The sequence below is a fragment of the Oreochromis aureus genome, linkage group 12 (genome assembly GCF_013358895.1).
Source record: "Oreochromis aureus strain Israel breed Guangdong linkage group 12, ZZ_aureus, whole genome shotgun sequence".
Lineage (NCBI taxonomy): Eukaryota > Metazoa > Chordata > Actinopteri > Cichliformes > Cichlidae > Oreochromis > Oreochromis aureus.
The window spans coordinates 34,355,082-34,369,885 of NC_052953.1; the positions used below are offsets into that span (position 1 = coordinate 34,355,082).

The following is a 14,804-nucleotide window of genomic DNA, read 5'->3' on the forward strand; positions in this document are numbered from 1 at the left end:
ATGAGTACGGTGAGTTACCGTAAAAATAATGTAATCTCATGGAATTTTCCCACAATTACTTGCAAATTACAGTACTAAACTGCAAACATCCTTTAGAGTTTTTTACTGTTGATTTTGCAGTACTAAGCTATGGAAATTACTGCAAAGGCTAACAGTGTAGATTTATAGCACTCCATTCAAAACTTAACATCTTTTATTTTCTTAAAACTTTACTATTTCACGTGTGGCTGAATCAAACCCATCCCTAACACTAGACCTGGTGCATGTTAATAGGTTAAACCAAGTAGTTAGTCAGCAACATTGGCTCAAGTTTGTAACTCACCTTGTGTGATGGTTTCAGTCAATGTTACCTCTAATTTTTCATGTGTCTGAGCGAACACACAAACTCCCTGAGCGATCCCTTGGACCACTGTGAGCGACATCAGACGTGTGCACTGTGGTCACGCCAGCATCTAATCCATCCAAGTTACATGGTTTATTAAAATAATCAAATTACAGCATTTACATTTATGTTAGACTACTTTTAATTAAATGCTTTAGCCCACTTACAATGAAAATGTAAAAAAATCTAGTCATTGACCTGTGCAGTATGTTAATATTATTGGAAGTAAAAATAACTTGAACTCCAATTTTGAAAACACAACTTTTATATATATATATATATATATATATATATATATAAAGCTCTGACTTGTATTATGAGTCTGTGGTCTGGGAGAGAGTCCTGTAACTCTCTGTCTGCAAAATACAGTATATAATGACCAATGTTGAGCAATTAATTATATAGTTACTTCTTCAAAAAAGTAACTCAGTTTGGCAAACAACAAAGTTTTTTGCAGTTATTTATTTTTTTTAAATGCAGCCAATGCGTTGTTAAACAAACATTTCAAACTATTTACAGAACAATCAGCTGTTCTGCATCAAATTTGATGCCACACAAATTATTTGTGCCACTCCAAAAAATAATTTCTGTCCACTATGAGATAAAGGAGAACAACAGCCTGATACCTGCAGGCCTGACAACAGGAGATGTATCACTCCTGTAACACCTGTAACATTCAGCAGTCGCGTCATTGTTCTGACACACCAACAAAACTATTGACTACACTACACACTAACAAGATTTGCGCTAAACGTCTCAAATCTCTCACGTCTCAAAACACCGCCGTCACTCCTAAAACTTCCCCCCGTTTCTTAACAACTAGATGCCACGTTGCCATATCATTTTTTGATTGGTCGACATGGTACTTTTTTCGACCAATAGGAAAGGGTGGGGGGGGTTTTTGGTTTTGTTTTTGCTCACAGGCGGAGAGTGCTTTCGAGCCTTTTCCTTATAAAACGCCGTTTTTACCGTTTCTTCCCGCAGTAAATATAAACAACGATAGTATTCAGGAAGAAAACCAAACATTGCATATATTTTTTATCATAACTCTGGTTTTACGTGGCCTATCAACACAATTTAAAAACTGGTATAAAGTCCACACTTTTTCCGTCAATTCTTCCGTCTGTCCTGCTCACATCTCCAATGGTTGCACACGTTGTCATTAACTTTGCTTCCCTCCACATCAGCCACGCTGCTTTAGCTAAAACACCGGTGTCGGCACATAACAACACAGTCATAGCCTGTCAACAACGTTGATTAGCTGTGTATATACAAATGTGAATGCATTATTGGCTGGACTGTGGGATAAGGTCGTTCTAATCCCATACGGGAGCAGCCAGTCACTTACTGACTGACACTGCAAAACAGAATTGTTGAAGTTTTAATTTTAATTTCAGTTCAGGTTAGTTTTTTTTTTTTTTTTTTTTTGTGCGCAACGCAGATTTCCTGTGCGCAGAGACCGTGCCAGCAGTGCGCAATTGCGCACGTGCGCAGCTTAGAGGGAACATTGGTTTCAGTTACAGCCATAGCTGGACTGGCCATTGGCCATACCGGGCATTTGCCCGGTGGGCCGCTGGCGATTTTTTGTTTTTATGGGCCGATGGATTTTTTTTTTTTTTTTTAGAAGGTGTATATATAATGAAAGGTGTTGGATTGCCCAATTGGTCATGATCGACTCTGGGCTGGACCAATTACAGTCGAGGAGACCGGATGCACCCTCCCCCTTGTTTAGCACTCTTATAGACGAACTAAAGAAAATGGAGAACAAAAAAAGGAAAGGAGGTGTTTATGAAAATATCACTAAATCTGTCATTTATTAATTTTGATATTAATTAATGATCATGTCTCACCTCTAGTGTTCTTGGTCTTAATTTAGGTTTTTCCTATAGCGATTGACAGATCACGTGACTTTCGCGCATTGCATGCCGGGAACTCGAGGCAAAACAATCCAAGTACCGCATCAAATGCAAGCATTTGCAGCACCGCATAAAACGTTCATTCTCCGGTTCCAATACCTTCTTGGTTTTTCTTTGCCGCACAAAAAAGAAATGTACAAAACTAAGGAGAACAATGCCGGTCCATTACAAAGACAGACTCGACGAAAAGGCAAAGAAAAGATACGAGGAAAAAAATCAAAGGAGTGAAAGTGTCAGACCCTTAAGAGCACACAGAGTGGACAAAAGATGTTAGCGTGCTGCCCAACTTTCACCACGCTCAGATTTATAATTATACGGTTCTTGGAGTGAGTGCATACACTCATGAAGTTTTAGTAACTTCAGGTCACTGCAACAAGCCCGGGTACAGTTTACCAAGGGATGGGTACAGGACCTTGAAATGCACCCTGTAGAAACGACCATCGTACAAACAAAGGTAAGTTTACCAGTCTCACAAAAATCGTCTTCATAAATACACAATCGTTAACCGTTTATTAATATAACCTTTGAGCTCAACGGTAATTAATTAGTAGTGGAAATAATTTCTGGTATGCATTACAGAAATGTAGCAGTGACAATAATATTGTATGTTGTAATCGCACTGGGCAATTAGTGATACAAAAAAACTGTTTTATCCTGTGAATAAAAGTATATGTTTTTGTCAATGTACCGTGGTAATAACAGAAGCGAAACGCAATATTGTGTCAGGACAATTCACTATTTATGCACATTAAACAAAGGAGCATAGCGCGACAATTTCTGTTCAGCGCCACACTTGCTTGTAACCTATATCACCAATTATGTTATGAAAAATGATGTATTAACTACTACAAAACACTGACCTTTGTGGGAATGCTTGGAGCAGACTAACATGTGAGCAGGAGTGTTCTGAGACGTTATATTTGGTATATCCAGACCATCCGTCGGCTTTTACTTGAAACATGGCTTAAACAATTTCTCTTCAACGACGTAATCCGATAAAAAACGATCTCTTTACCCGTCGGCTTCCCCTGTCTGTCATGCGACCGGCTATTGCAGTTAATAATACAACAGCTTCTTGCCATTTTGGGGGTTTCTTTTTATCGCTGTGTAACTGAGTTCAATTGAAAGCCTGCGTGCGCTAGTACCTCTTGCCTCAAGTTCCCAGAATCCTTTGCGGTTTTACCCCTGAATGACGTCACATTTTCAATCCCTATCCTGGTGGGCCGGTCTCTAGTCAAAATGCCCGGGCCGATTTTTTGTCCCAGTCCAGCCCTGGTTACAGCCACACATATTGGGTAATATCAAACATCACAGTGCTACAATACATTTATACATAACACTACACTTACATTTTTCTTTCTTTAAATAAAGGATTTAATTTACAGGGTAATAAAGAATTGGTTTTGGTTTATTTACTCATACATTCACATAATACTGTATTCTAAAATAAGTGCGGACATGTTAGTTTACACTGTTATGTATGTATGATTTAATCTTTCCTTGTTTTCTGAGTTACATCAGTGGCAGCTGCTCCCAGTCCCTTGGTTGATGAGCTAAGACAGGGGTCTGCAACCTTTTACACCCAAAGAGCCACTTGGACCCGGTTTCCACGCAAAAGAAAACTCTGGGAGCCGCAAATACTTTTTGACATCTAAAATGAAGATAACACTGTATATATTGTTTTTTATCTTTGTGCTTTGTGTGAACAACTAAGGTGTGCTGCTTATGAAATCCATGAAGTGCTACAGAGAAAATTACATTTTATTTACGTAATTAACACATTTTGAACTCTTAAAGAAATATAACAAAAGGAAAGACACCCAACTGAACTAAAATGATCCATGTAGCAAACAAAAACTGTTGTCAGCCGCCTCCCTTATATCGCCTTTGGGCTGTTGGAGCCTTGACCTGACTCTTAAAAAATAATTGGAAAAAAGCACTATGCTGCTGAAAAATGAAAAATAGATATTTGCAAAATTCTGCCTAAATATGTATTTTACCTGGTTAATGCGTGCGGCGGGGTGTGGTTTGCAGCGCCGCTGCAGGGGAGTGGGACGCACCTGAGCGACACCCACAATCACACCTCGCCGCCTTTACGTCTGCGCTATCTGTGCTGTTGTGTTGTTGGTGGTGTATGTCGGGCTGTGAGCTGAAAAGCTACAGCCGGCTGTATGCGTACAGCAACAGTGTGTGAAAAGTGCTCAATAAAGAGATGCTCAAAAGCGTGTTCATGGAAACATCGTCGGGTCTGCCGTGATTTGTTTACAATGGGACTTCTGCTCCTGAACCTCGGCGCACAGAGTCCACAAATCGGGGCTATACGAAGTCAGTTTACTCACAGTGTTTGTCTTTAACATAGTTCACGGTGGAGAACAGCTGCTGACATAATGTGGATCCGAAGATCCGTAATTGGCATATCTGGGGTTGAAAGTCTCGATAAATGCGCGGCGTTTCGGGGGTATACCGGCTTTCATGAGTGTGACTCTTATTTTGAGCGATGAAAAATAATAGAATATAATTTTATTTTTATATTTCAAAAGCACAACAATCTTCCAATTTAGAACTACGAGTTAAAAAGAACTAACATAAATAAAATACACTTCAGCTAAATACTTCTAATTTATTTGCCCAAACCACGCGGAGCCGCAGTATAAGGACTAAAGAGCCGCATGCGGCTCCGGAGCCGCGGGTTGCCGACCCCCGAGCTAAGAGGTGGAAATGGGCGGAGCAAGCCTATATAGCGACCTGCAAAATGGGTCATACCATAGCTCTGGATCTTTGGGGGTGGGTGGGGGGTGGAATTTGTTATGTTAGTTTAAGTTAGGTGTTTGTGTGTTTTACCCCTTTTTGTGCTTTTGTGGGCTGATCAGCCACTATTTAAGTTTCCACTTTGTCTCATTTAGATATGACACTTTGTTTGAGTTAGTAGTATTTTTTGTTGTCAGCTTTTGAGTAGAGTACTCTTACTTTGACCTCTTTTATGGGCCTAAGATTTAGATTTTTCTAAATAATTTAACCAAGTCTGTTTCTGGGTTAAAATAAAACTTTGTTTTTTGGACTTTAGCCTGTGCCTGACTTTCCTTCACTGCTCGGCCCATCACACCATAGGAGTAGCATCCTTTCCAGAGTACATGCAAACTTTTCCCAAAAGGTTGATTCTGTTCATCTGGTTGTAGCCTTTTCAGTGGGAAAGCCACTGACCATGATGCTTGAGCATGCATCAAGATATTTGCAACTTTTGTTTTCAACCTTTTCAAGTAGATCACTGAATGAACTGTAAGTTTCTTAAGACAAAATTATTTTTCACTTGTATTACAGGAGTGTACTATTGCTGTTCTGTAGTGATGAGATGCACTGAGGTAGAATAACTGAATTATTACGTTTTCTAAACTAAAACTGTTAAAGAGGCCAAAGAAGAGTTTTGATCAATGAGGCTGTGCTAACCTTGTCATCTGTTGAACATGTTGCAGCACCATCAGATAACCCAGTGAAGCCTCCTGCTGCCTAAAACAGCATCATACACTCATCTAATCATTTTAACCTCTGTGAGGATGAAAACTTTGCTGTTGTGGAGTTAAGGCATTCTGCCAGAAATCTAATTCTTTTCCCTGTTACGACTTTTCAACAAGGTCCCAGCAGGACAGCAACGTGAAAACATGTTCAAGTGTGCCAACCGTCATCATTTTTATTTATTTAATGGACCGCATAGCTGAAGAATACGAAAGAGAAGAGGAGAGGTAGGAAAAGTGATATAAAACTAAAAAAGGGCAAAAAGAATAGAGCAGAAAAAAAGGACAAGCAATGAAAATAGTACTAAGAAGGCTGGGAGATATCTTTTCTTTATTCTATTATCTTGACTATTAATGGTCTTGTTTGTGAATTTCACCATCCTCCTATTTGATGCAAACATTTCCCCAGGCGTCTGTAAGCTTTGCTATTTTTCATATGCAAAGTCCTCCAATTCCTCCACAAAGAAGGAGGCCTAGCATATGACCAAATTCTAATATCAACTCCTTTCCAGATCATCTGTCTCCCGGCTGTCCCCTACCCCCACTTCCTTTTTTAATAGTCTTTCTTTACATATTACGCTTCTGTTCTTCATTACACTTCCCACCCTCATCCCAACTTTCTATTTTGGTTTTATAAACACATTTCCAGCTTGTTGGCTCTTTTCAGGCCACAGTGAGAGGATTAATACTATGATGTATAATTCACAAGCTAAAAATCTCTGACACGTTATTATAACTGTTGTTTCAGAGACCTCTGGAGTTATAAAAAACATCTATTGCCAAGATAAAGCTTCTCTGGTAATCACTTTGGCCTGAGGGGTGTGTGCTAATGTAATACATTAGTGTGTTTCTTTGTCTGAATCGTCCTTATTAACACCCGACTATAGAAAGACAGATTCTAAAGATATGGCTTAAATTCAGCTAAAAACATTAATTTTGACACCAGTTAAACTCTCCATAAAATGTTAATTAAAAGATTATTATAGTTTAATAATAAATGTGTAAATGTTGATATGGATATTAGCAGCCATAATATAAGATATTGTCTGTAAACCACTAGCTTCACCAGTTTTCATTGTCCAGTGATGTTTCAAAAATCTTTTCATGTATGTTGTAAGCCTTGAACAAAGCGCATGTGGTGAATCGTGACATAAAAGATTTGAGTTGGTTAAAAAAAAGGAAAATCAAAAACTGGCAAACTTACAAATTTGTGTACAGACTTCTATTTTTTAATGGTGAAAGAACAACTTGATGCATTCTCAATCTGTTCATCTGGACGTAGCGTTTGGTGGGAGAAACGTTTCGTCACTCATCCAAGTGACTTCTTCAGTCTCAGCTGACTGCAGGTTTCCCCAACCTTATGAACAGTACATTTGCATAATGACTGAAACCAGCCCACTGAAGGAACAATGGGCTGTGAGGTCAGTTCCTTAATCATAATTATGCACATTCCCATGACCATTGATCAACAATCACTGACCAAAACCCACTGATCAAAGAACACTGATCAATGGCCATGAGTACCATTCACAGAGAGTTGGGGAATGGCTGCAATCACAGCATTGTAAGATGGCGAAAGATGTACCCTTAGGCCCCCTCCTCGATTCAGAGATGGTCTTTCCCTTTTCACGTAAATGGCCTCCTTGACTCCGCGCTCAAACCAGCGTTCTTCCCTGTCCAGGATGTGTACATCCTCATCATTGAAAGAGTGTCCACTGGCCTGTAGGTGTAAATAGACTGCAGAGTCCTGGCCTGACGAGGTAGCTCTTCTGTGTTGTGCCATCCGCTTCGCTAGAGGTTGTTTGGTTTCCCCGATGTATAAATCCTGGCAATCCTCCTGGCACTTAACAGCGTACACTATGTTACTCTGTTTGTGTCGGGGACCCGATCCTTGGGTGGACCAGTTTTTGGCGCAGCGTGTTTTGGGGTTTAAAAGCCACAGAGACCCGGTGTTTAGAAAAAATGCGTCTCAACTCTTCCGATACTCCTGACACATATGGGATCACTACAGGTTTTCGCCTGGGCAGCGATTGTCCTTCTCTCCTGGATCGGCTGGAGCTTTCTTTAGGTGTCTTTCCAGCTTTGACAAAAGTCCAGCTGGGATAACCACATTTACTCAGGGCCTTCTTGATGTGTTGTTCTTCTGCCTCCCTGGCCACTTTGCATAATTATGATTAAGGAACTGACCTCACAGCCCATTGTTCCTTCAGTGGGCTGGTTTCAGTCATTATGCAAATGTACTGTTTATAAGGTTTGGGGAAACCTGCAGTCAGCTGAGACTGAAGAAGTCACTTGGATGAGTGACGAAACGTTTCTCCCACCAAACGCTACGTCCAGATGAACAGATTCAACTTTTGGAGGTGAAAGAACAACTTATCCCAGAATGCCTTGCAAATCCCAGACTTCACCACAAACTTGCATTCCCAAAGTCATCTGATGTTTGTGGGAATGTTTGCGTAAACCTTAATGTGGTAGGAGTTGTCAGGTTTATATTGTGGATTGTCATTAATCTTAGAAATATATAACCATATATTCTTAGAGGTGTATAATCGATTGCATAATGATAGAGGTCTGATCCTTAGTAGTCTGCAAAGACTCTGTGTGCCTCCCAGAGCACTCTGAGATACACACACATCTTGGGGTCATGAGAGAAGTCGTGCCTTCTTTTATTGTTTTATGGTATGGTAAACACATCTATGTCTGTTTTAGTATAAGTGCCTTTTGTTTAAATGAACTGTTGGACTTCCAGGCCAGCAGAGTCGTTCACAGGGTCACATCTTGACCACACACACACACACACACACACACACACACACACACACACACACACAGACAAGGTACTCTTGGTTCACATGTATGCCTGTGTAAAATGTCATATGTTAATGAACCTATGCATATTCATGTAACCAAAATAAAAGGAGCGCTACAGGGAAACTGGCTGAGAGTCTGACAGAGGTCAAGTGGGCGGAACGACACTCGGCTCCAGTCGGGTCTCCCTTGTGCACGAGTAACACAAAGAACTTTGGTGACTTGCGTCTTGCTTTTGCTGTTGTAGTAGAATTGTCTCGTTCCAGCGAGGGGTTGTGCTAGACAGACCCATCAGGAGTGACCAATCAAAGCCCTTGCTGTTTCACGTGGTAGAGTAGTTCTTTTCAATGAGTAAAATCTTTTTTGTTGTTGTTGATACAGACACCTAAAGACTTGTGGTTTCTACAAGAGTGCATACCATTGTTTTTTCAGTTTGGGTGGTTCCAATATTATCACTCATAGCAAAATCCATATAGCAAATATAAATGGGATTTTTACTTCTTACTCATGGAACCTCTGTGGAGTCTACTTGCTGGTTAACTTCTAAATTATTAAATTCAGTTGAGTTCAGTTTTATTTATATAGTGCCAAATTTCAACAACAGTTGCCTCGAGGCGCTTTATATAGTAAGGGAAAGATCCTAAAATAATACAGAGAAAACCCCAACAATCATATGACCCCTTATGGCAGTCCATTATTATCATTTTAAATTATATTTAATAAAATTTACTAAATAGCTAACATAGTTAGCTAACAAAATTTCTCACCTAACTATGTGTCAATGATTCACAGCTTTTTGGTGAAGTGGTTTATATTCCAACATAGGCCATTAAAAGTAAAAGTAAATGATATTTCATGATATTTCATGACTTCAACGAACTGTTCCTTCTCTCTTTGACCTTTGACCTTGACTTTGTAATGCGTGAATATGCATGTGATTCCTGTGGGAAACACTGCAGTACAATTTTCTTGATCAGTATAATCATGACAGTGAATTCTAATTGTTTATACCAATCTCAGTTTGAATGAACTTCTGTGCACTGCTGACAGACGGTGCTGACCTTTGAGAGCCACACAGCTAAAAATGGAGGGAGCAATTATAAGTTATTAACTGTGGCTACTTTTCCTTTTATTTTCTATTTGAATATGTACTATTTCAAAACTATGTGGCTTTCACAGTTAGCTTAACAAATTAACAAAGTGGGTAAAGTGCTCAGAGAGGTTTATCTGCTCTCTAACTTTAAATTTGAAAATTAGCCTTAGTGTGAAGTGTCAGCCAATGCATGGGGCCAGTGTGATAGCTCAAACGAATGGATGTGATACCTAACAGAAAGCTGTCATCGCTTCATTTTTTAGCCCTAGAGGTTGCTACATGTACCACATCTGCTTGAAGAAGACATTTCACAAAGATGCACTGTCTGCACACTGTCTGAAGATAATTTCAAATTGTAGTTAATGACCAAAAAAATAAAAGAAGGTAGATTCTGACAAAGATGCGGAGCCACATGTTTAAAGCACCTAGCTTAACCTTATACATTAATACTTTATCAACCACTGTCAAAACGGATGATTCCGTAAAAGCTAATGATATTAACTACAATCAGCTGTGCTTCTAAAATTCCTGCATGTGTTAGCTTGGGGCACTCTGCTAGTTTGTCCTCTGTAAACCCTGCTGTGTTTTGATATCCTCCTTCTCTCAGCACAGCATATGGAATTTTTATTGGGGGAGTGGACACAGTCAAGCAGATAGATCACAGATGATTGCATTTTCTTCCTCATGCCATCCTTTGCCTCCTCCTACTTCTCTATATCAGCCAGGGTAGGAGGGAGTTTTCACGAGGAGTGCTCCACGTGCCGCCTCATATTTAATTACTCAGGCATATAGGCTAAAGCAGCACAACAATTCCATTTCACTGCAGCCCCCTGAGATTTTATCCCTGTGTACAAGGCATGTTGCATGTGTGTGTGTTGCGTACCCTATTTATTTCTCTGCCTGCTGTTCCACATGGAGACTCTGAGCATGGGAGACCTGGTGTGTGTATCTGTGTTTGCAGATGGCAGGAATGCCAGGTCGGCGTGAGTGGGAGGAGAGTGATTACAGGCTGTGTTGCTTCTTTATAGGTGTGTTTGGGGGTAGCCTATATCTTTTATAAGATTGTTATCATATGTATTTGTATGTGGGTGTTTTACATTATAGAACAACTGCTGATCTTACTGTGCCTGTTATATGCAACAATTAAGAGTCTCACTTCCTTGCAGGATATTATGATTGAAATATATAGCTGAAGTGAAGGCTTTTTCTTCTTCTTCTTTTTAAATTGAGCATAGCAATAGCTCAGATAGGCCGTGAAGTCTAGCTCAGTTGCAATATTAGCAGATCAAGTTATCTTTGTTCAAGCATGCATCACCTGATGCCTCAGTTGATTGTCTTCTATCCAGCTGGCAAATCTCTAATGTGTGAACTCACACAATACAGAGCATCTGCAAACCACACTGCAACCCACCTCCACCCCAGTGCCTCCTTCCTGTATTTGACATAATCAATGTAGGATTTGTTGTTGTATTGTTTTATTGTGGAAAGATACAGACCTCTGCCTGAATCTTTCCTCTTTTTTCATCTTCTAAATATATATAATTTATATCCAAAAAATATAACATTATAATCTGTAATTTCACAGTCAAAACAAATTTTTGGTAGGAAAACATATGCTTCATGATGAAACGTATGTATCCATCATATCATTTTTGTTTAAAAAGACAAATGATGTTGCTTTACATTTGTAAAGCACAAATAGTGAAAAAATATGCAAAGCTGAAAATAAAGGTGCTGTATTCTTTTTTTTTTAATATTATATTATTTTAGAATACTTTGATGAACCCACTCCTTCCTGCCGTGTTAGACTAAATCAGTCCTTTAGGTTGTCTTCATTGAGTGCTCTGTTCTGTGATGGGTTTTGCTCTTCATGGCTTTTTACGGTCCATTATTGCACACAGAAGGGTGGGAAAGTTTCAGAACAGAGTTATACCACCGTATATAAATTACTGTAGGTGGAACTGGCAATCTTCTCTTGGCAATAGAGTTGTTAACCCTTGTGTATTTTCAGTTTAAACTATGAATAATTGTGTGACTTATCCTCAAACAAGGGAATTTCAGGCCAACCAGGCCAATACCAACCATACAGTGAAGCATTGTGCTGGTGTACTGTGGAGACGTTTTTTGACTGCAGGAACTGGAGCTGAATGCAAGCAATGTACAGAGACATCCTTGATGATAATCTGCAGAGCAAAAAAAGGACGACGACCCGAAACACACAGACAAGATAACAAAGTAGTGGTTTCGGGAACACTCTGTCAATGTCCTTGAGTCGCTTCAGCCAGACCCAGAGTTGAACCCAACTGAACATCTATGGAGAGATCTGAAAATGGCTGTGCACTGACCCTCCCCATCCAAGCTGATGAAGCTTGAGAGGTTCTGCAAAGAAGAATGGGAGAAACTGCCCGAAAATGGATGTGCCTAGTTTGTAGCATCATACAGAAAGGCTTGAGGCTGTAATTGCTGTCAAAGGTACTTCGATAAAGTACTGAGCAAAGACTGTGAATACTTCTGTACATTAGCATTCATATTACACATTTCAACCCACTAGTTTATCGTCATTATGGGGTTTTGTGTGTAGATTTTGAAATGAAAAATGAATGTAATCATTTTTTGAATAAGGCTGTAACATGGCAAAATGTGTGACATGATGCATTGAATATCCTTGTGTACAATACACCTTCACACAGAAAGTATGCTGGCAAGATGGTGGCTCAGTGGTTTGCACAGCAAAAGACACCTGAGGTTGAACACTGGCTAAGACCCTTTCTATGTGAGGTTTACATGTTGTCCCTATGCTTGCACAGATTTCCTTGAGGATTCGTGATCTCTCCCAACATTAAAAAAAAACCATGCCGTATAAAGGTGTCCTTGACCGTAGAGTTGGTCCCTGGGTCCTGCATGTTTTCCACAGCTAATTCTTAGGATGTGTTAAATACAGAGAGTGAATTTCCCTGAAGGGATTAATAAAGGATAACATAATTGATACAGCACAAAGGTTGACTGACCCCATTATTTGCTAGAATAAGAGTTTCTTTTCTTTTCTTTTTTAATTAGCAAGGCATGAAGGCCTTTTGAATCATAGATATGGTTAGTGAGCTAATTGCACTTAATCAAGACTGTTTCTCATTTCAGAGGTAGTACATTGAACTGCTGTGACTTTTTTTCTTCTGCAGACCCACTCACACTCAGCTATATATTTATTGTATACCGTGCCAGTTTCTCAATGTTCCTGCCACATGGATGTTTTTATACCATACACATGATTGTATTTATTTCCTGTTTTTCTGGGTGGCAAAAGCAACAACACCGTCCTCTGTGTAGGGCAGGGGAGAAGGATAAGCTTTGTCATGAAAGAAAACTAGAGTAAATTTATGAATTTGTATGTCTTTAAATTGTTATATATTTCACTTATTTTCATGGAAAATAATCATAATTAAATAAAAAGTGAACGTCATGTGTGAGAAAAATACTAAAGTAGCTACTTACATGAATCAATCATATTGATATATGAGACATATTGAGCCACTGACCACTGAAAGTATATGAAAGCACTTAGAGTGGTTATTAAAATTGGAAAATCTTCATATAAATTCCAGTTCATTTCCATTTCCATATTTTAGTAAGCTATAAAAATATGTAATAGAAAGCTTTCATATTTTTCCTTCCAGACTCTAGCCAAGATCAGCCTGTAACTGTGTTGAGTGATGGCAGATAGCGAGTATGGATTCAGGACATTAACGACTCCTCTCACAGAGTGCTGTGGTGGTGTAACCTACTTGCAGTGAAGAGGGCCTTAGAGAGAAAAAGCTCAGACAGGCTGTTTAGGTGGAGAGAATCCTGTGAAATGTTTGTGAGTCACTTTGCTATGTTTGACAGCAACAGTTGTGTAAAATAGCTCAGAGGTCTGAAGTCTTGCACTTGTGTCTCTACAGAGCAGCCAGAGCATTTGGAGAATACCTGTCCAATACCAATCCAGAGAACCGCAACGGAGCAGGTAGGTGGCACACTTAGTAGTCCTACACCAATACTATATCAGTAGTATAGCAATATAGTATTTAGTGGCAAATATCAGTTTCTCCGGCTTGACACGCATTTCCTCCTCCAAAAAATGCCTTAAAATATTTCTGTGTGATATATTGACCTGTGACATGTTGGGTAATCGGTTATTAAAATATTTTAAAATTGCTGATGTTTATGTAATATACGCTCAGCTTCAGGGTGCAGTCACACCACAACAGCAATGTTCCACAACCATAAGTATTTGATCACCCTAAAATCAGCTGCAGCGAACTATACTCTGTCACCCGGTAAGTGTTGGACATATTATGAATGAATTGGAAAATGGGCAAGTGTAAGGCTCTCAACAATTTTGACAGGGCCAACCTGTGAGAGCAGGGTGACTGGTTCTGAAAATCTCCAAAACAGTACATATTGTGGGTGGTTCCCAGAATGCAGTGGTTAGAGCTTACCAAAAGTGGCTGCAGACCATGTGGACAAATTCAAGGCATCAGTGTTCCTTGATGGCAGTGGCTTCTTGAAGGACATGGTATGGTATGGTATGGTATGGTATGGTATGGTATGGTATGGTATGGTATGGTATGGTAGGGTATAAGAGACTTGAGCACCTACTGCAGATTGCTCTATCCTGTTGCTTGATCCTGTTGTGAATCCTGATACCACAGGACACCTTCAGAGGTCTTCTAAGGTCCATACCTCAACCATTCTAAGCAGGTTATTTTAATGTTGTAGATTAATGGTATATCTGCAGTTATTCTGCAATATTTGCAAGTTCTTCCCCCCTGCTGTTGGCAAGTGCTGCTCATAGAGGATTATCTTATTGTAGGGTTTTTACTTTAACATGTAAAGCACTTTGAGATGACTGTTTTTGTGAACTGATTATCAAAAAACAAAACTGAATTGGAATTTTAATTGAGGATTGATATTTTCAGTAGTAATTTATATTTGTTAGCATGGCTGTCTTCTGGGACCTCTATGCTCTTTTGTGTGCAAACATGTGGAATACATAAAGCAGCAGCAAACATGACAATGGAGCTGGGGCTGAAGTTAGGTGCAAAGTGGCCTGCAGATACGCA

At 39.5% G+C, this 14,804-nt stretch overlaps 1 protein-coding gene across 3 annotated transcripts in view; it reads left to right on the forward strand.

Moving 5' to 3' along the window:
- Positions 1–14,804, forward strand: part of LOC116316365 (NMDA receptor synaptonuclear signaling and neuronal migration factor-like) — a 65,385-nt gene that overhangs the window by 13,172 nt on the left and 37,409 nt on the right. For all 3 annotated transcript variants that reach the window (XM_039621137.1, XM_031734923.2, XM_039621138.1), the window contains exon 2: positions 13,644–13,705. In XM_039621137.1, coding sequence (XP_039477071.1) covers positions 13,644–13,705 — 62 coding nt within the window. The remainder of the gene's footprint in view (positions 1–13,643; positions 13,706–14,804) is intronic.